General features: G+C 35.4%; 1 protein-coding gene across 3 annotated transcripts in view; it reads left to right on the plus strand.

Annotated features, from left to right (window-relative positions):
• The window catches only part of LOC138703781 (uncharacterized), a 391,629-nt gene that overhangs the window by 348,127 nt on the left and 20,798 nt on the right, over positions 1 to 22,704 (plus strand). For all 3 annotated transcript variants that reach the window (XM_069831957.1, XM_069831956.1, XM_069831955.1), the window contains one exon: positions 17,895 to 18,089. In XM_069831957.1, coding sequence (XP_069688058.1) covers positions 17,895 to 18,089 — 195 coding nt within the window. The remainder of the gene's footprint in view (positions 1 to 17,894; positions 18,090 to 22,704) is intronic.

Here is a 22,704-nt window from a genome sequence, read left to right on the forward strand (position 1 = left end):
CGCGCTTTTGAGTTTGATCATTTTCATTAGGTTTTTGTTTAATCAAAATACAGTACAGTATTAACAATGAGTGTTTTTACTCACGAACTGAGCTATCCATTCGGATGTATTCATTATGCAGTGTATATTATACTGTCTACAGCACATTAGTGTACAATATAGAGAATGAAGTTAAATTGAAAAATAATCATAATATGGATATTTAAACACTTTTTTAAAATGGTGGCCGTTCATTTCGATACAGGCTTCAGTTCTAATGTGCATATTATCGCACTATAGACTATTGTACCTAATCCCAATTAGCAGTTTCGTCCTTCGTGCTAGTACCTAACTCATGTTGAAATAATTCTGTACCTACTCTATAAAAGAGTGCCTTACGTACTGTAAATTCATTCTTCACTTCTGTCCGATCCGAAAAGATAAAATTACTCAGACATGCTATCTACTGTCCGTCCAAGTGGTTACGTCGTAGGGTCGTAGAAAGGGAGGAAATCACGTGACAGTTATTTACTTAGCGAGGCCCTTTTATTTAAGTTATTTTAAACAGTTGTATAATATTACGTAGACGTCCAATTCCTAACAGAAATTAATGTTCTCAGAAAGGAGCTAAGTCAGCCCAACCACTAGCTGGCGAATAAAAGCTGGTGGGGGAAACCTGGATACGACGTAGGCAAATGGACGACAGTACCTATGCGAAAATGATTCAATATTGAAAGCTCTTTCGTCACTGGAAAACGCGGACATATTTTTGGAACGTACTGTTTACTATGACCGTAAACGCTACTATGACTGTATATGCGGTCTTGGATCTGTGTGCAGGACGGTTGAACTTCATTAGTAGAAGGGGTGGGAGTGAAGTACATAAAAAAGCTCAGGTACAATAAAAATTGAAGTAAAAATAAAATTATGTCCCTGTATATAGAGGGTGTTAAAAAAAAGTATCCAATATTTTAGGAGGTGCTAGTATGAATCAAAACAAGAAAATAATGTCTAATAAACATGGATCCTACAACACATACTTTCTGAGATCTGAACACTTGTTCATAGGAGGTGCTCAATGTGACGTCCATTAATGACAATGCATTCCTCTGTCCTTCGGCGTAAGGAATCACGCACTCTTTGAAATTGACATGGTTCTTTCATGTGTCCCCATACCCAAAAATGTAGGGGATTTCGGTTTGGGGAACGAGCAGGCCAGGTGTGAGGCTTCTTCGACCAATCCAGCGGTCCTGAAATGCGTCAGGTGTTCACGCACATTGCGGAGAAAATGTGCTGGTGCGCCATCTTGCATGAACACATCTTTAGTCTCTGCTGACTTGGCATATTCTTGAGCAAGGCAGGCAATACGTCAATAAGGAAGTCCTGAAAGTTTCTGTGTATACATATTAATCTATCGCCAAGAACGCCTGCTTATACGTTGATTGAGAATCGGTGCTGATATCATGTTTCTTCAACTGCATGGGGATTTTCATCAGCCCACACATGTTGATTTCGAAAATTCACATCATCATCTCTGCTGAACCCTGCTCATATCCGCAATTAGACTTTTATTTTCAGTATTCATCACGCCGTATCATTATTCCATGCCAGGGGTGCCAACTACGGTATGATTATCTGGTAGCCTGCTGTATTGTAGGACAGAGAAATTCATTGCCATAAATGGACGTCTAGATATTGGTACAGCGTCGTAAAATAACCCAATAAAATAAAATAAATGGACGTTACATTGAGCACTTCCTATGAACAAGTGTTCAGATCTTAGAAAGTGTGTGTTGTAGGACCCATGTTTATTAGACATTATTTTCTTGTTTTGATGCATGCTATCACCTAAAATATTGGATATTTTTAACACTCTGTATATACAGGTAATATGAAAGCGGATTGTATATGAAGACGACGTTGATTAACTTCTGTTTCCATAACGGTAAAATTTTATTGGAAAGTTGAGCGACTATTGGCTGTTTAGGGAAAGTATAGTGCGACAGGACAAGTTAATTTAGCCAGCAGCTTAGTTTTTTTTTTTTTCGTTGTTGGTAACTCTATAGCATCTATTAAATGCTTTATGGTTGTGCTAACAGATGGAGTTACTTTGTCAACAATGTGACGCTGAAACGTGTGTTCAGGTTACTGCCCAGCGACAGTCCTGATGTATTTTTATATTTGTGGTGATTGGTTAATTAATATTAACCCGGCACACTCACAATCACATTCATACAAATTTCCAGAATCTAGACACCCAGGGAATTCTTCTTCTTCAAGAAAAATTCACCGAGAGCTGAGCCCGGGAATCGAACCCGGGACCTCCTGATCTGTAAGCCAGCATCTGACCAACAGTTCAGTAAGCTATCATCACGACCACGGCGTCATGGTCCAGGGTTAGTGAGGAGAAGCGCGTTGAACATTGCACTTGCCAAGAATGACGAAATAGTAGAATAGTACACGCTCACTGCTTTACTACGGTCGGATGATGGCTTCGGTAGTCGCAAGTTCAAATCAAGAATTTTTTTACACCAGATAAGTTCGAGGCCAGATCTGCCCTGCGTCTGCGAGGAAAGACTCCGGAGGACACGGCTGTGGCATGACTGATAGTATTCGCGGCGCATGTTTACATCATATCTCAGACTCAAATAAGCAGCATCATGCAGAACTGAGATGGAATACACGTGGTGCCATTGTCAATCCTGCGCGAAACGACTCAAAATGCAACAATAGCGTCCGCGCATGGGTCACGCATGTCCCAGCGTCATGTATCACGTGTATTCGGTTGCCTCACAAAAAAGTTACTTTGTAATCTTTCTGAAGTAGTTGCGGAAACCCTCCGAACATTGCGGATCCTTTCGCTTTAGAAGTATTGTCGGTTCTAAAAAATCGTGATCGTCCAGCGAGACTGTTCCTTCAGAGAGGATACAAGATGGGCCTCCAAAGCTGCACCTGCACCTTCAAGCTGAATGTAAGTAACTATACTGCTGCATCTATGGTTCAAGTGCTAGCGATCGTCTTCCATCCAGACGGCCCGAGTTCTATCCCCGGCCAAGTTGTGATGGGATTTGTGGTGGACAAAATAGACATTGCAGAGGGTATTTCTCTATTATTCCACCTACACTTTTCACCTTCTCATTTTTCATCTATTAATAAAAATAGGCTAGGACAGTGATGTCAAAGCAAGCGCATTTTTCTGACCTTGATGTCGTGCGCGGGCATCAAGCGCAGGTGTGGAATGAGGAAGGGTCGTGTATATGAATAAGCAGCCTGTTGGATTAAGAAAATAGTGGTGTACAAACTTCAAACGGAACGTGAAATTTTATGTCGTTATTTTTATATAGCTTCTTTCTGTTTGATATTATCTATATTGTCTGTAAAACAAAAGTACTAACGCCAATTTCTTAATATTTCATTGTGTTTTAAACGTTAATAACATAATAAAGAGTTAAGAAGGAATATTCACATAAATTCCATAGTAGTACAACTATACTGTATTAAGCCATCATAAAGAAAGCGATTTTCCAAAAATAAAAAAAGAGAGAGAGAGAGTGGTGTACAGAAAACAACGGGAAGCTACCGCATTTATCTTTCCCAAGAAAAGCTGCTAACAAGGAGAGGACACACTCTGTATATCACCGAATTAAATCAGATTGTGTGATATGAAAGTACAAGACGTACTGTTTTAAAGTCATACTGGTATGGGTGGCCAATGACCCCTCGTTTTGGAAATATTGGCTATTGTTTGTGACATACTTCTGTTAGGTGCCTAATAGGGAAGCATTAGACTGTGTAACGGCGTAGCTCATGTGGTTGGGTGCTGAATTGTCATCCAAGCAACCCGAGTCCGAATCCTAATGCCTACTCACTTTTTAAAGCTTGATATTATTATTATTATTATTATTATTATTATTATTATTATTATTATTATTATTATTATTATTATTATTATTATTATTATTAATTTAATTCACTTTCAATTGTCAGTTCCTATATTCGAAGCCATTTTGAAATATCCGTGATATGCATCAAAATTGATAAACGAACGAGAAGTGTTTGTGAATGTGAAGGATGTCTGTTTCGCAGCAAAGGTGCGGAAAAATGCGTGTGACTGTGGACAACCTTCTTTCATTTGCTGTGCATGGTGCAGGAAATACTGTGTGTATGTTTTGTGTGTTTTTATGACATCATAATGAATCGGGTACAAATGAAATGGAATAGCTGCTACAGAAATAGAACAAACACCAGTGACACATCTTACCTTCCTACGTGAGCAGTATTTCATTGTTTATCCTTTGCAATACAATGTTAGTTAATTAGTAATTTGTTTAAAACATGATGAAGCATTCAATACATTGAGAAATATGATATAGGTATGTAAATAGATAACTGTGATCACAATATTAATCATTATTAAAAGAAAAAAAATATAGGACCAGGTTGCCTGGATAACAACTCAGCACCCAACCATATGGGCTACGCCGTTACACAGTCTAATGCTTCCCTGTTGAGCACCTAACGGAAATATGTCACAAACAATAGCCAATATTTCCAAAACGAGGGGTCATTGGCCACCCATACCAGGTATGACTTTAAACAGTACGTCTTGTACTTTCATCTCACACAATCTTATTTAATTCGGTGGTATACAGAGCGTGTCCTCTCCTTGTAAGATACATGGATCATATGATGAGACAAAGAGGAAGGCAGAAAATAGGAAAGATTGGAGAAACTGGGTTTGCAGTGAAAGACCTGCTATTGAGCAGAACAATGAATGAATATGCATTTAAAACGGAAAACTCTCCAAATATGCATTTATACAAGATAAAGTTGCCTTCATTCGAACGTAAAAACCATGTTCGGCATAGATCCACTTGTACTTTTTCAATATCGGTATGCCAAATCAATAAAAAACGACGTAAAATCCCTTCCTCTTCTACTGTTGAACTCATGCTCTACTGATCCGTAGTTTGTCATTTCTACAGACAGAGTCTTCCTTGTTAAAAAAAAATACGAGTATTGCTTGTGTAAAATGAATTTGACATGTTATTTCACGAATATGTAAGATTGACATTAAGAATCAAGTATTTGTGGGGAACATAATATCTTGTCTTGCAGTTCAATCGACGTATCCTATAAAGATAAACGCTTTACATCCCGCCATTTCAGAAGAAGTAAAGTCGGTTTGAAGGCCGTATCATTGAATCACGTCTCCATCTTCCATATTTTTATTTCCACTCAGTCATCACTAGATATTTTGCTTTAGTTGAACTTACGTTCTTACAAATATGAAAGCGTAAATATAATAAATGAATTTCTCATTGGCATTGCATTAGTGCTTTTGGGCGTTCATTAAACCGTACGAGCTATTCCATCTCAAATCGACCGAAATATAGAGAAAATTGACCTTACAATTTCTAAATACAATAAAACTTTTTTTGTACGTAGACAACTGTTACAATGCTTTGTGCAAAGTTTGAGGCATCAGAACTTCATAGTGTTTAAATTAAAAATAATTAAATTTATCGTATTTTCATAAAATTAGCAATTTTAAACTGTTGTAGCTCCGAAACCCTTTCACCCAATGATCAAAATCATGGTTTATTTTGATGCTGAGAAATTAAAGTTTATATTGACGTTTAAACAGATTTTCTTACTTTTTATGGAAATGGAGAAATTTAGATTTTTCCTCATTAAGACGCCTTTGCCAAGGAAAAAATATTTTAAAAATATAGTTAGATTCCGCATTGAAAGTACAAATAAACACATATTTTTTACTGATGATACGTTGATAAGAAAGTATTGAAAAATCAAATAAAGAAAATAAATAGTACGCGCGTGAACTAACCAGCTGACTGTGAGGCGGGAGCTAGCCGAGGTAAGCAAGGCCAGGAGACATAAACACGTGATGTGTCGTCTAGCAGTCATGCCTGTGCTAGCTTTATCACAGGTTTTCATAAACACAGGAGTAAAATGACGCCCAACGCTCGCTTATCTTCAGCTCTCGGCCAGTGGGTGCGGTACTCCGCCGTTCAAGTCCAGGCGTGTGACAATAATACCCTCGAAACTTATTGCCATACCACTAAGCAAACAATGCCGAATCCCTCTTAATAATGCAAGGTTTTTTCTCAATATTTTTTTACAGTTTTACAAATTGGCAAAAAGCCTAAAAGTAAGTAAAATCAGATTAGGCCTATCTGTCTCTCTGTGTACAATAAAAATAAGGATTACTTCTTAACATAACCTACCAAATGTCAGCTTCAAAATAAGCCCTCGTTCAATGTTCTGCAGTAAATGGTTCCAGAGTTCTGAGCGCTGAAAGAGGCTTGTTTTTATCAAATACGCTAAATTTGTCGCTCAATAATACGAAAACCGTTTGAGTTTCGATAGTATATTTTTGAAAATGCACTCTCCTCAGCACCTTGTATAAATAGGGAAAAAATTAGAGTATAAAAAATTCGAGGTTTTTTTACTGATCGATTTCATATGGAATAGCACATCTTGTGTGCATGTGGATATACTGGGTGTTCAGCTCAAAGTGTGTCATGGCTCGCTGTATGCCGTCATGTGGCTAGCCGATGAGCCTAGAGAATTCAATATTCCTACACTTCCGCAAAGGTGTATTATCTAGGAGACAGAGAAGTTGCCTAGCAAGTACGGCGTTCATTCTGAAGAGTACGTACCGATGCGTACGATAACGCCGGTAGTGGCAGGAATGTGAACTGTTTGGAAATACGTACTCTCGGGATATGGGGAGAGGGTTAAGACGATTACTTACGTATTTGTTGACATTAACTTCGACGGTCAACATGGACACGGCGTATTTGATTTGTGTTGTGGAATGTTACCGTACGCAACCGTTGATAACAAATACCCTGCGTACGACTTGCCGGCGCAAAACACAGTTCGAAAGAGGTTATGGTAGCACACAGACCGTATAGAACGCCATCTGTTGCTACGACGTTCAAGTTATACCGTACACGTTCTCAAGTTCAGATTGAAGAACGCATTGAATAATAGGCAACTTCTCTGACAAATAAGCTGAAACCGCCTCAAATCGGTGACTCAACAACAGTGACGTCATGACACACTTTGAAATGAACACCCAGTATAGTCTAATAAAGTTATACATTTCCGCGGTTAACAATCTGTGGGGTTCTTCCTCAATGTTATGCTGAAGCTTAAGGTACTATTGTACTCCTCGCTTTAGCTGTTAACGGGAAGATCGTTGACTCCTGGAGCTGAATATAGCGCGAAATGGTATTACTGCTGTCTTCGCGGGGAGACAATAGAACTTTGTGTGTTAATTACGCGAGAGTACATAACTGGTCGTATTTAATACCACATAAAAGATTTCTCGCCTCATAACCATCTTTATGTTTTGGACGTTTTCATAGAGACTTGAACATAAAACCGCGGGCGATACCGGCCATTAGCCACCATTCGCTGCATCTTAACGACGTGCCTTGCAAATACTTGAAATGAAGATATAGATTCAATGATTATGTTGGAGCTGATATTCCTGTAACTGTTCATCTTGCACCTTGTGAGAGAGTCATGGACGTATCTGTGTGTTTTACTATGCTTGTGACTATCTTATACAGTACTTTTCTTCTGGAGAAAAAGGTGGTGGAACTCTGCATAGAATACAATCTATACTAATAATAAATCTGTAGCCGAAATTTTTCTGGCAATTTTCGATTTTCCAAAAATAATTGGTCCTAACATATATAATTAACCACCCTGAAACCGAAAATCGCTTTTTTGAAATTTTTGTTTGTATGTCTGTCTGTCTGTCTGTCTGTCTGTATGTTTGTTACCTTTTCACGCGATAATGACTGAACCGATTTATATGAAAATTGGAATATAAATTAAGTTCGTTGTAACTTAGATTTTAGGCTATATGGCATTCAAAATACATTATTTAAAAGGGGGGTTATAAGGGGGCCTGAATTAAATAAATCGAAATATCTCGCTTATTATTGATTTTTGTGAAAAATATTACATAACAAAAGTTTCTATAAAAATAATTTGCGATAAGTTTTATTCCTCGAGAAATTTTGATAGGACTGATATTTAATGAGATAAATGAGTTTTACAATTAAAATAACTGCCATCTAAGGCCGTGTAATGAATTAAAAAACAAATGACTTCGTCTATAAGGGGCCTTGGACAGCAACAATCGAAAGCTATGAAAGATAGCCTACAGAGAATGTTTCTGTGTTTGTATGAAGTAATATCGGAAGCTAAATTAACCGATTTGTACAATTAATTATTATTTTACCATTGGAAAGTGTAGTTTCTCTAGATGGACATAATGCTATGATGTTATTACAGTAACTTCTGATATAATATAATATAATATAATATAATATAATTTAAGTTATTTGAAGGGTTCAGAACCATAGTGGGCCAAGTGCCATTTACTGAATACGTAGAAAACAAGGGTTAAAATTAATTTATTACCATAATTTAATGGAAACCTATAACAAGTAAAATAAAATATACACATTAAATCTAAATGATGTCAATCTTCATTAAACTATGGTTGCATGTAATAAAAATTAAGAAACATGTTAAAGGAATTGTCATTGCACCAAATGAGTGTCTCTGGACCAAAATGATCGCATTTTAATTATTTGGATGCAATTTAAATTAAGTAACATATTAAACGATTTATTCTTCTATCAAACACGAATGTTCCCTGGATCAAATGTCCTATTTTAATTATGTAATTACTTTATATTTATTTCTACCGGGTGCAGCGGAGCGCACGGGTACTGCTAGTATAATATATAAGGAGATTCGATTACTGTCCAGTGCACGGAAATTTTGTTGTTTTTAAACTCTGTTTCGTCCGACTGTAAGATCTCAGGCCTAAGCAGAGTTGAAGGAAAAAATATGTTACATATGTTATTATTAAAAAATTTCTCGGTTCTATGATGAAAAAACAACGAAAAGGTGCCATAACTCCGTTCCGGAGCTTTCCGCCAGAAAAAAAAGCACTGGTTCAATTAGAATTTTGTAACTTTAAAATAAAGGAATTCTTGCATGGTTTGTTTTTGTTGTTACAATTCGTTCTCGTATTGTGAGAAAGTGAAATTACTTGAGAGTTATGAATGCATTACAGCAAGTAATTTTATGCATGTTAGAAATAAGGTTCAAGTATGAATAATTTTATGGGTATAAGTTACGTTTTTTTTTATAACTTTTGCATGAAGGAGAAGGCGGGGATGAATATATGTAGGCCTATAGATTTCTTTCGTTTCCTAATCTACTGTATTCATTTATTATTCCCGTCGGCCTCGGTAGCGTAGTTGGTATAGTGCTGACCTTCTATGCTCGAGGTTGCGGGTTCGATCCCGGCAATTAAGTAGATTTACTGGCATGTAAAAGAACTCCTGCGGGACAAAATTCCGGCACACCGGCGACGCTGATATAACCTCTGCAGTTGCGAGCGTCGTTAAATAAACCATAATTTAAATTTAAATTTCATAGTTTCCTGTCCAAGGGTAGATCTTTCACTACAAACCCAGTATTCTCCAACGGTTCCTATTTTTCTGCCTTCCTCTTTGTCCACGCATATGATCCATATATCTTAATATCTGATATCTTCTTCTGCTCCGAACTTTTTTCCCATTCACCATTCCTTCCAGTGCATCCTTCAGTAGCCAGTTTCTTTTCCTCTTCCTAGGCAGTTTCAGCATTATTACTTTCTTTACGCACTCTTTCCAACAAAACTTCATTTCTTATTCTCTCTCTCTCTCTCTCTCTCTCTCTCTTCTATTCGTTTCTCTTCACTTCATCGCAATGTCCATGTTTCTGTCTCATACAAAACCACACTCCATACAAAGCACTCCACTAGTCTCTTCTTAGTTCTTTTTCCAAAGGTCCACAAAAGATGCTTCTTCTTATATAAAAGCTTCCTTGGCCATTGCTATCCTCCTTTTGACTTCCTGGCAGCAGCTCATGTTACTGCTTATAGTACACCCCAGGTATTTCAAGCTGTCCACTTAACCTACTGCCTCATTTAGAATTCGCACGTTTATCTTCTTTGTTTTTCTTCCGATAACCATGCTCTTCGTTTTGTTTGCATTTATCTTCATCCCATACTGTTCACAGCTGCCATTTAGCTCCATACAATACATTTAAGTTACAATAATAATTACACATGCTCTTCAGAACGATGACGGCTATGAAGTATTATACCCGAGTACACTGCTCCGCCGATTTAGTAGAATGCGTTTGAGTTTAAAGGGCGCAGAAAACATTGCAACGTAGTCTGTTGTGAGGAGAATCCAAGCCCCTGCATACTGGTAAGGCATCAGGTTACAAAATGTTCACGCCTAAGAATTTTTTTACAAAGTAAATATTGTTGAATGCCTATAAAACGGCACAAATGTTAAGAATATTGTTGGATAGTTTAAGGTAATATTTATTTATTTATTTATTTATTTATTTATTTATTTATTTATTTATTTATTTATTTATTTATTTATTTATTTATTTATTTATTTATTCATTCATTTATTCATTCACTTACATACTCACACACTCGCTTATTTACTTACTTACGTAATCGTCTGTCTGTCTATCTATCTATCTATCTATCTATCTATCTATCTATCTATCTATCTATCTATCTATCTACCCACTCACTAATTTATTTATTTATTTATTTATTTATTTGTCTAGTTATTCATTCATTCATTCATTCATTCATTCACTCATATATACACTCGCATAGTTACTTCCTTACGTAATCGTCTGTCTATCTATCTACCTGTCTGTCTGTCTGTCTGTGTATCGATTCATCCACCCACTCACTCACTCACTAATTTACTTATTTATCTATCTATCTATTTATCTATCTATTTGTCCATTATTTATTTCTTTATTACATTTATTTATTCTTTCGTTCATTATTTATTTGTTTATTCGTTTATATTTATTTATTTATTTATTACTCTGGTGGAGTTAAGGCCATCAGGCCTTCTTTTCCACACCACCAGAAATGCATTACAACTACAAGAAAAATATATATCAGTCCAATTAATATACAGTAATAACGAGTGCTAGAATGAATATGATATAAAAAAATAACTAAAGATACAAGTAGAAACTGAAAATAATAAAAATTAGTCTAACATATTAAATGATGCAATGAATATATAGATATATTCTGGGAAATAAAATTAATTTGTTTTAACGTTGTATCAGATTCACTTTATAATAAATAAATTACTAACTCTTAAATACCCATTGCCATATGATCTATGTTTTCCTGTTCATAATACTCCTCGACTTTCATGATGTACCGCTTGACGATTGCAGGGAACTTGCTCCGTGTGTTATATCTAAGTAGGTGAACATTGTCTTTCTCCTATATCGACGGAGCAGTGTATACCACTTCTTTTTTTGGGGAAAGATACCTTTTCTGACGTGCATTATGTAGAGTTGTGCAAATGCCTCTTAGCATCAAATATGAACCGAACTTACTTAATAATAATTGAGATTTCAGATTTTGCCAGTCAACGCCAACTGGACAGAATAGAGAAATACGATTTTTTAAGACATCACTATTACTCCAATATGATATGATATAAAGTCACGCAGCATGTCAAACTTCTTTTAAATTGGACGACCATCAAACTTATCTCCGTCAGGTTCTCAAAAAAAAATTTTAGTATAGAATTTTGTGTATTCTTTATGATGAAATTAGAATATATAATTTTTTACACGTCGAATTCTTTCGTGTTGTCAAGTCTTCGTTTCTTCCGCCTCGTAGCCTAGTCTTCTCTCACATGTTACATTTGCAAGTCACGACGCGTGGATGACTGTTGCGACGCAACAAGGTAATTATAATTGTCGATAAAAGCTGCCAAGGAAAACAATGAGCATGTAACATTAATATTGCTTCCACATGCATTTCCTCTTGAGCCCTACCTTCCTGACGTCAGTATTCCTTGTCTTATTTTCTTTTGTCTCCTTTTAACGCCAACATTATTTATAGATATCACTCAGTTTTATTTTCCGTTGTTCTTCCTAGTGATGACAAGGTTTTGCCTGATATGTACATTAGGGAGACCAGACATCCCGTTTTTAACGGGATTGTCCAGTTTAAAGTATGCCCGGGACGTCAAATGTCTCTTTTTTAATAAGACTGACGTCCTATACAGGGTGTTTCAAAAATACGGGGCATAATTTCAGGTATGTATTTCCCACATGTAGACAATCAAAATAGTTCATTACAACATGTGTCCGGAAATGCTTCATTTCCGAGTTATGACCTTCACAAAATTGAAATTCACTGGAACGTTTTTTTTTTTTCCCGCAGGTCGTTGACATTACAGAGATGTTCAAAATGTCCACCTCCTCCTTGAATACAGACCTCACATCGATGTCTCATTGACCTGCGAACACGATCCCAAACTCCAGGAGTATTGCGTATGTCCTCAGAACATGCCACAATTCGATTCCGAAGGGATTCCAAATCAGGCACCAGAGACGAATAAACCAATGATTTTAAATGGCCCCACAAGTAAAAATCGAGAGGGTTCAGATCAGGTGAGCGTGGAGGCCAAGCAATTGGGCCACCTCTACCTATCCATCGATCAGGAAACCTTCGATCCAAGTACCGGCGAGCCGTACGACTGAAGTGTGCAGGAGCGCAATCATGCAAGAAGTGAATGTGTTGACGATTGATCAGTGGAGTATCTTCTAAAACATGAGGTATGGTGTTTTCCAGGAAGTTTGTGTACGCCTGCCCCGTAAGTCTGTTTACAAGTACATGGGGTCCCACTAATCGATCACCAATGATACCGGCCCAAATGTTGAGGGAGAACCGCACCTGGTGATGAGATGGAACAGGTGCACATGGGTTTTCATACGCCCATTCATGCTGATTGTGGAAATTTGTTATGCCATCTCGTGTGAACTGTGCTTCTTCTGTAAATAATACTAAGGCAGAAAAGTTCGGATTTACACCACACTGCTGCAAGAACCACTGACAGAACCTAACTCGTGCAGGGTAATCTGCTGGTGACAGGGCCTGTACACGTTGCAAATGATAAGGATACAATTGATACTCTTTCAACAGTCTCGAGACAGTCGTATGAGGAACATTGACTTGCAACGCTACCCTTCGTGTGCTGATAGAAGGAGTCATGTTCACAGCCTCCAGAATCTCCTCCTGTACTTCTGGAGTTGTAGATCTTGGTCGTCCCCTTCCCAAACCAGGAGAGTTAAATTTTCCATACTCGCACAGACGGTAATGGAGACGTACAAATGTCTTCCGATCTGGACATTGTCGCTGTGGGTACCTCTCCTGGTACAAACGACGAGCCAGCACAGCATTGCCGTCCGCCTTACCGTACATGAAGTGTACAGTATCTCTGCCAGCTCTTGATTTCAATACATGTCGCACAGTCTAACGCCTACACAACACTGAATGTAACCTTCGCCTCGGAATGAACTGTCAGAGTGCCCTCTTAATGTCTCCTTTGACGGCAACGATCTGCGGAAAGAAAAACGTTCCGGTGAATTTCAATGTTGTGAAGGCCATAACTCGGAAATAAAGCATTTCCGGACACATGTTGTAATGAACTATTTTGATTGTCTACATGTGGGAAATACATACCTGAAATTATGCCCCGTATTTTTGAAACACCCTGTATATAGGACACCGGATGTTTTATTTTTTTAACATTGTTGTGTAAGATTTTCATAGTCGGCAATCATGATACCATAATCCTTATGTGTTATAAATTGCCTTCAATTTATTTTATAATGTTCAGTCTGGCATAGTCATTGTTGTTAACATATTTGTGTGAGTCATGGCTATGGAGCAGAACGTGTTGTTCTCGAAGTCGGTATATATCACATGCTATAGGTATAATGCTTTTGATATTGATAGGGCATACTCGTATGATGTACTTCGTATATAATAATTCATAATTAGATTCAATTTTTTATTTAGTGTTATGCCATATCACGGTAAAGTTAGGCGTACTACATGTAGTACGTCAGTCATAAGAGGGGACATTTCGTGAGACTGATGGTACTCATGTTATTATAGGGAGTTTTCACTGAATGAAGTCTACAAATGATTCAGGAAGACCAAGTTGCTATACCTAAGTGAAATAACATTTCCATCACCATTTTATCACCAAAAAAATGCGTGTGGTAACGTTACTGATGAGGATTGTGGTGATGAAAATAACCCTACAATTGACAATATGCCTGGTAGTCAGTTGCGAGCTGAGACAGAAATACTAGTGATTCAGCAACCGATATACAGATGAAGAGAAAGAATAATAAATTTCAATTGGGAAATACTATATTTTTCAATTTCCGTGCACACAGTTTCAAGATACTCTAGAAATTTGAAGAAGAAAATATCAGTGAAATAGCCCAATATCATATATTAGTACAACATAAATATGGGTGGACCACAACATCAATCTGTACAAAACATCTATTAGAAGCAAGAAATGGTACTTTAGTCTGCATTGACGTAGCAGAACAAAATGCATGGCAGCTATACAAGATAAACTCCAACGAAAAACTCGATCATCTTGCATTTCGTAAACGTCTTATCTTATCTGTTCTCGAATCCACTGCTCGACATGTACAGTCAAGCGGTAGACCAGCGGTCGTCAACTCACTGCACTCTCGGGCTATCGTCTCTTACCCGCAGGTGCATTTGTGGCTGCTTGCGGGTATGCTGTCTACCTAATCCTGCCGCACTTACCCTTTACCCAGTTCAGCGAATGCTGACGACCACTGCGGTAGACCATCTCATCCAACACTGAGCAAAAAGATTCAAGGTTTGATGGAAGTAATCATTTTGTGGTATCTCAAGAAAAACAAACTCGATGCAGACAGTGTCACACAAAGACAACAATAATATGTATGAAGTGTGATGTTGGTGTACATGTAAAATGTTGTATCACGTATGACACACCATAAACATTCTCGAAAAATACAATAATCTCATTGTGTGTGAGTGATATTATAATTTTGTGTTAATTTGATGTATTGTTAAGCTAAAAAATTTATATATATTAGTGTTAAAACGACTTATGTCATATAATGATTTTGCATGGGGATATGACTGACGTCCTATATATAGGACACTGAAAATCTCGGATACTATGAACATAAAAAAATTAAAAACAGCTTTGTTATGTTATATCAATTACAATTAAATAATTCATACAAAAAAATCTTATTTTTTTTAACAAAAAATAATTCAGTCTTATCTGGATTAAGTTGTGTCCCGTTTCTTTAAATTATTGTTAAAATATTTATTTTTCTTTTATTTTATTTAATAATCACGTAAAACATGGATTAATTATATATACTTCCGTCATGTCACCGTAATGAATTCAATAAAGGGCACATTAATCGCAAAATGTCATTTCTAACATGTCTTGCACGGACTTCTATAGTTTCCTGAAGAAAAGACCAACATTTCTAGAACAAATTCATTCATCAAGAAATACAATGCTGGATTGTACAGTTGATCTTCATGGAGAATACAATGTTAAAATTGAAATATACCGTCTATACTTATCTAGTATTATATGATTAATTATAACAATAAACGTTTTCGGCACTAATGTGCCATTTTAAAATGTATGAAAATTTGCCTAATTACATGTTCAAATAGGTGCACATGAACTGTGTGGGTGAAACATATAATGTGTACCCTTGTGATTTCATGTCACATATAAAACAATCTGTTTGTAGATAATTGATGATTAAAATTTTAAAACACACACTTATTACTAACATTTAAAATTTGTTTTTCTGCTGCAATTATCCGTCAATTTGTGGAACACTGGGGTTCTCCTGACGTATTGTGTGGTCAAATGCAGTTATTCGTTTACTTGAAAACACTAAGATATTCACTATTAAAATGTTAAAATTCTTTATGTTGATTTGTTATTATTGCACCAAGGTTCCTTGTTGTCTGTTCACTATCACATATTGGAGCACTTTACCATAATCGAATGTGGTGCGTAATATAGGGGAGACTGTTGTACCTCTAAACACTTTTCACATTTTATTTTTTTTAATTTTGTAAAATGAAATATTTTAAATAAAAAAATGATTGAAATAATTATTGAAGATTCCTTTACCACTTCCTGTATGTATTTTCCTGTTTTACAGATCTATTAAGGACGGAAAAAATTAAATGAAGGGATATGTAATATGTTCAAAGGTACAACAGGTTCATGTACCTTGGAACATACCCCTCTTTAAGTTGGAACACATGGAATATAGGTGGGAATATAGCTGTAAAAACTGACAATCAAATTTAAAATGTATTTGCAATCAGAAACCAGAGCAGGCTTCTCTGATTCAGATTTTATTTCCTGGAGGAGCAATAACTGCTTCAACAGCATTCTTCAAGGCATCCGGATCAATTGGGGGCCTCTTAACTCCAGACTTACTTCGTGACATGATCTTAAAATAAAAGAAAAACAAAAACTGATAGTAGTTTGTACCTTGGAACATGTTCCATGGTACAAGATGTGTTATGTTCAAAGGTACAAGAGAGTGCACTTTTAAACAAATATGGCTCCCAGAACTAGAGATTCGAATAAATCATGGAAATTAAATTATGTTTTTACTCACCACATGATAGGAAACACACTGTACTTGAAAGATATTAACAAATACAATCTGGTTTTGTGTTAGAAAACATATATCAATGAACGAAATGTTTACTTTTGGCACTAAAAAACTTATTTTGTCTACAGAACTCACACTTTGCAGTAAATCAAACTGAAACTAATACCAGAGCTACTTAGCGGCTTTCTCTACAATCTACTTCAAATTGAGTCCTCTAGGTAGCAGCAAAAATTAAAAAACAAAAAATGTTCAAAGGTACACTATGCTAAAGGTACAACAGTCTCCCCTAAGTTACATTGATACCTGTTTATTGTTTTCCTTTGGTTGCTGTGGTTGGATTATTACATAGCCTGGCCAACGTCGAGCACGCAACATGTCCAGCCATTTGTAAAGGCTTGACTGATAATCGGACGGTGACAACCATGAATATGTAATAATCCATCCACGGCAAACGAAAGGAAAACAATAAACAGGTATCAATGTAACTTATATTACGCACCACATTCGATTATGGTAAAGTGCTCCAATATGTGATAGTGAACAAACAACAAGGAACCTTGGTGCAATAATAACGAATCAACATAAAGAATTTTAACATTTTAATAGTGAATATCTTAGTGTTTTCAAGTAAACGAATAACTGCATTTGACCACACAATACGTCAGGAGAACCCCAGTGTTCCACAAATTGACGGATAATTGCAGCAGAAAAACAAATTTTAAATGTTAGTAATAAGTGTGTGTTTTAAAATTTTAATCATTACGTATCTACAAACAGATTGTTTTATATGTGACATGAAATCACCAGGGTACACATTATATGTTTCGTTCACACTGTTCATGTGCACTTATTTGAACATGTAATTAGGCAGATTTTCATACATTTGAAAATGGCACATTAGTGCCGAAAACGTTTATGTTATAATTAATCATATAATACTAGATAAGTATAGAACGGTATATTTCAATTTTAACATTATATTACAACCTGCTTATCGGATAAATCATACAACATGAAGTTTCATGGAGAATGTTAAAATAGTTCCTGCGGCATACCATTAAGTTTCCATCATCATCTCTTGTCATCGCGGATGTACTGTAGGTTCATCCTGGCCATATATTGGTCTACACAACTGACTTCACATGGGTAAATGACGAACAGTCAAATAACCGCCCCTAGTATAAAAAATCATTAGTAGTTATATGGCAGTATGCGGTAACTAATAAATGCAGTTGTTGTGCTTTGAGATTAAGAAGTTGGACGTTTTGTTGCAGATGCTGGCGCTGCCGGGGCCGAGGGTCATGGACCGGCTGAGCCATGAGATGGCGGCGCGGAGGGACCGCCAAGTGAGGCTACACTCAGTACAGACGGATTTGGAGTTGGACTTGCCACCCAATATTGCACTTCCTGATGGTGAGGAGGTTCCGTACGGTAGCTCCACACGCCTGCAAATTCGAGATAATGAACAGGTATAAATCAAAAACAAACACATGTCAATTGAAAATAGTATCAAAATTATCACAGCTATTTTACACTCCATAACTAATGCAATAATTCACGTGCTAAAATATTTTTCTCTGAAGTGGCTTTTGCCGCGTACATAAGAAGCAGTAGGCCTACTGCCAATCTACTACAATTTAAAATTGTATGGCTAAATTGTATGTATTTATTTAAATTTAAATATACAGAATAAAGAATACAAACAAACAAGAGAAATAGAAATAAAATAATACAAACAATATAAAAAAAGGAGATACAGTAGTATTAACAAAATTTGAGACCGAATGAGCAGCGCTCGTGCTCGGTCGCAGTTCAGATATAATATTAATAGGCCTATAAGAGATTATAAAATAAAATAAAATAGGAAATAGAATTAAAATTACAGTTACAGAAATTATATAATACAATATTAATATAAGAGAAATATAGAAAATAAACAAAATAATAATAATAAAAATAAATAAGTAAAATAAAATGGGAACTAAAATTTAAATTACAGCGGCAATGGAATTATATAATATAATATTAACACTAGAGAAGGATAATATTGCACCTGAAAAGAAGGACTATATATTTCAGAATTATAGAATACAAATATAATATAGGTTGATTAATTCATACACATAGGCTATAAATTTATTTAATCAAATTGAAGATATTAACACGTTTCTAATTTTCTTGTTATATGTCAGTGGGTTACATGTTAGAAGTTCTGGGTGTAATTTAGTTCAAGCATTGTACAACCGAGGGCCAAAATTAATGCTATGCTTTAGACCAGCAGATGTGAGACATTTAGGTTCTACTAATGTTGAATTAATATTTCGTCTTGTGTCATAATGATGTGTCTGTAATACAAACTTATTACGATTTTTATGATAAAATTTTAACAGCATATACTTATAAATTTGTTCAATATTAAATACAATAAATTCAGAATAAATTAATTTAGTTGGATAATCGAAACTTTTCTTCAAACAAATTTTAATTAATTGATGAACTAGTGGACTTACTCGTGTTAAATATGAAATATTTGTCCGGCTTACAGCTGATTCAGTGCTTCACGCACCATCAGGTAGGCTCTGATGATGGTGTGTGAAGCACTGAAACAGCTGTAAGCCGGACAAATATTTCATATTTAACACGAGTAAGTCCACTAGTTCATCATTTAATTATAATCAAGTGTTAAAAGTGGTGTACGCAAGATTCAAAATGGATTACCAAAAAAATTTTAATTATTCGTTTTTGTAGTAAATTTAACGGACTAAGATTAATTTTTGTACTTCCACCCCAAACAATTATACCATATTGAATGATAGACTGAATAATGGCCAAATAAACATTTCGTAGAACTCTAATGGGTAAGTAGCATCGAAGATTAACGAATTTATCAATTGTTTTACGAAGCCTCTTACAAAGATAAGTAATGTGATGAGGCCATTTTAAATTCTGATCAATAATGATACCCAGATATTTCACATACGTGGCTTCTTTCAATGGTGGACATTTACAACTTTTGGGATCTAAACAATTTTCACTGTGTATTATTAGTCTATAAATATGTATGTATGTATTCATTTACACTGCAAGTGGGCAAGCACCCGATGGCAGTGGTATACACAATATAAATAATACACAATAAAATTACAATACACAATACAAATATATAGGCAATACAATAAGAATACACAATACAATTTAACACAATAATTACAATTAATAATAATACATAAAATAACCTAATTTTACAATACAACCTACATATGTATAGGCCCTACATAAATTTCAATAGTCTTACACTTTACTCTTATCTCACTCACTGTAGTGGCACTATGACGCATTTCACTGACACTTTAGACACATTTCACTGACACTATAACCCATTTCACTGACACTATGGAACACATTTCATTGACACTATAAATTATCACTGATCGGAACTATTCACTGCATTGTAAAACCATAACTTCACTGACTCACCTCGCTTCACTGATACAACAGTTCAAATAAGACAAATAATTACACCCTTATGCATACTTATAAACAGAATTACATTTAAGCAAAACATTTCTGATCTAAGACCCTCTTACACGTTATTTTTAAATAATTTACAATTCAAACCAAGGGAGTAACTCGTCAGGCTAAGTAAATACATGTCACCTTAAAAAAATTAAATGTTAAATGTCACCTTAATTTTAATTTACACTTTATACACAACTTTTTAAGTTATTCTTGAATCTCCTTAAGGAAGGACAGCCCTCAAAGACCACTGCAGGCAGGTCATTCCAATCATTTATAGTTCTATTTAAAAATGAGAATTTACCTACATCCGTTTTCTGTTTCCTACATTTGATTTTAAAATCATGATCGTTCCTACCATAGTACGTTGGCTTTTCTAACCGAGCCGTTATGTCTACCCATGCTTTCTGACCTAGATGTGCTCTATACAATGATGTATTCTAGTTTTCCTACGTCTGTTTTCCAAAGTTTCCCATTTAAGTTCTTTTATCGTATCGCTTCCATCTTCTCTTTTACCTTTAACAAATTTAGCTGCCCTATACTGGATTCTTTCTAAGGAATTTACCTGATATATTCTATAGGGATCCCAACATGTAGTTCCGTATTCCATTAACGGTCGCACTAACGTTAGACATGCTATATGAATGGGATATTTGTAAATGCTACCATTGTCCTCGACAATGGCTGTGTTCATAAAAGAAGTCTTTGGACTATGGTTGTTTTATGAAAACCACTGAAAATTTCCTCTCCTATAACATAGGACTATTGTTCCCCCCCCCCACTAACAACTAATTCAGCAGATAACCGCTACAATACGCTCATCACATGCTTAATATCTCAAATTTATATTTTTTGGACTATGTGTTTTTTATAACTTCAATTTTGTGTCTGCCTTATGCGCAACATGGTGCACTTTAGGGATTAGTTTTTGTGCCATTATTATTTCTAATCTATACTAATAATAAATATGTAGCCGAAATTTTTCTGGTAATTTTCGATTTTCCAAAAATAATTGGTCCTAACATACATAATTAACCACCCTGAAACCGAAAATCGCTTTTTTGACATTTTTGTTTGTATGTCTGTCTGTCTGTCTGTCTGTCTGTCTGTCTGTCTGTCTGTCTATATGTCTGTATGTTTGTTACCTTTTCACGCGATAATGGCTGAACGAATTTCGATGAAAATTGGAATATAAATTAAGTTCGTTGTAACTTAGATTTTAGGCTATATGGCATTCAAAATACATTATTTAAAAGGGGGGTTATAAGGGGGCCTGAATTAATTAAATAAATCGAAATATCTCGCTTATTATTGATTTTTGTGAAAAATGTTACATAACAAACTTTTCTTTAAAAATAATTTGCGATAAGTTTTATTCCTTGAAAAATTTTGATAGGACCGATATTTAATGAGATAAATGAGTTGTAAAATTAAAATAACTGCCATCTAAGGCTGTGTAATGAATTAAAAAACAAATGACTTCGTCTATAAGGGGCCTTGGATAGCAACAATCGAAAGCTATGAAGCATAGCCTACAGAGAATGTTTCTGTGTTTGTATGAAGTAATATCGGAAGCTAAATTAACCAATTTGTATAATTAATTATTATTTCACCATTGGAAAGTGTAGTTTCTCTAGATGGACATAATGCTATAATGTTATTACTGTAACTTCTGATATAATATAAAATATAATAATATAATATGTAATATTATATAATATAATTTAAGTTATTTGAAGGGTTCAGAACCATAGTGGGCCAAGCGCCATTTACTGAATACGTAGAAAACAAGGGTTAAAATTAAGTTATTACCATAATTCAATGGAAACCTATAACAAGTAAAATAAAATATACACATTAAATCTAAATGATGTCAATCTTCATTAAGCTATGGCTGCATGTAATAAAAATTAAGAAACATGTTAAAGGAATTGTCATTGCACCAAATGAGTGTCTCTGGACCGAAATGATCGCATTTTAATTATTTGGATGCAATTTAAATCAAGCAACATATTAAACGATTTATCCTTCTATCGAACACGAATGTTCCCAGGATCAAATGTCCTATTTTAATTATGTAATTACTTTATATTTATTTCTAACGGGTGCAGCGGAGCGCACGGGTACGGCTAGTGTATAATATATCATAAAACTTACACATAATGGTAATGCAACTCTATTTAAACTTCATTCTCATCTTGTTAAAAGAAAATAAATTAACACTTAATGAAGGTAGAGATTTCTCTCTTTGTTTTATGCAGTGTCACGGTAACAACACTTCCACCCCCCCCCCCTCTATCTTCACGAAACGGATTAAAAATTTTGTATTCAGCAACAAAAAATTCCTGTTCTTCAAAACTCAGCCTTAAGATTATGCCTAGGAGTACCAAAAACCACGTCAACTGTTGCCCTAGAAATTGAATGTAATATTCAACCACTCAGACACTATATATTAGAAAAGGATCTAAAAATACAATAAAAATTGCAAGCCTCATCCAGATCTCAAATATTCTTCAAAATGTCAGATGATATCCTGTGTAATTTCTATAAAATAAAAAAAGAATAAAT

The sequence above is a fragment of the Periplaneta americana genome, chromosome 7 (assembly GCF_040183065.1).
Source record: "Periplaneta americana isolate PAMFEO1 chromosome 7, P.americana_PAMFEO1_priV1, whole genome shotgun sequence".
NCBI lineage: Eukaryota > Metazoa > Arthropoda > Insecta > Blattodea > Blattidae > Periplaneta > Periplaneta americana.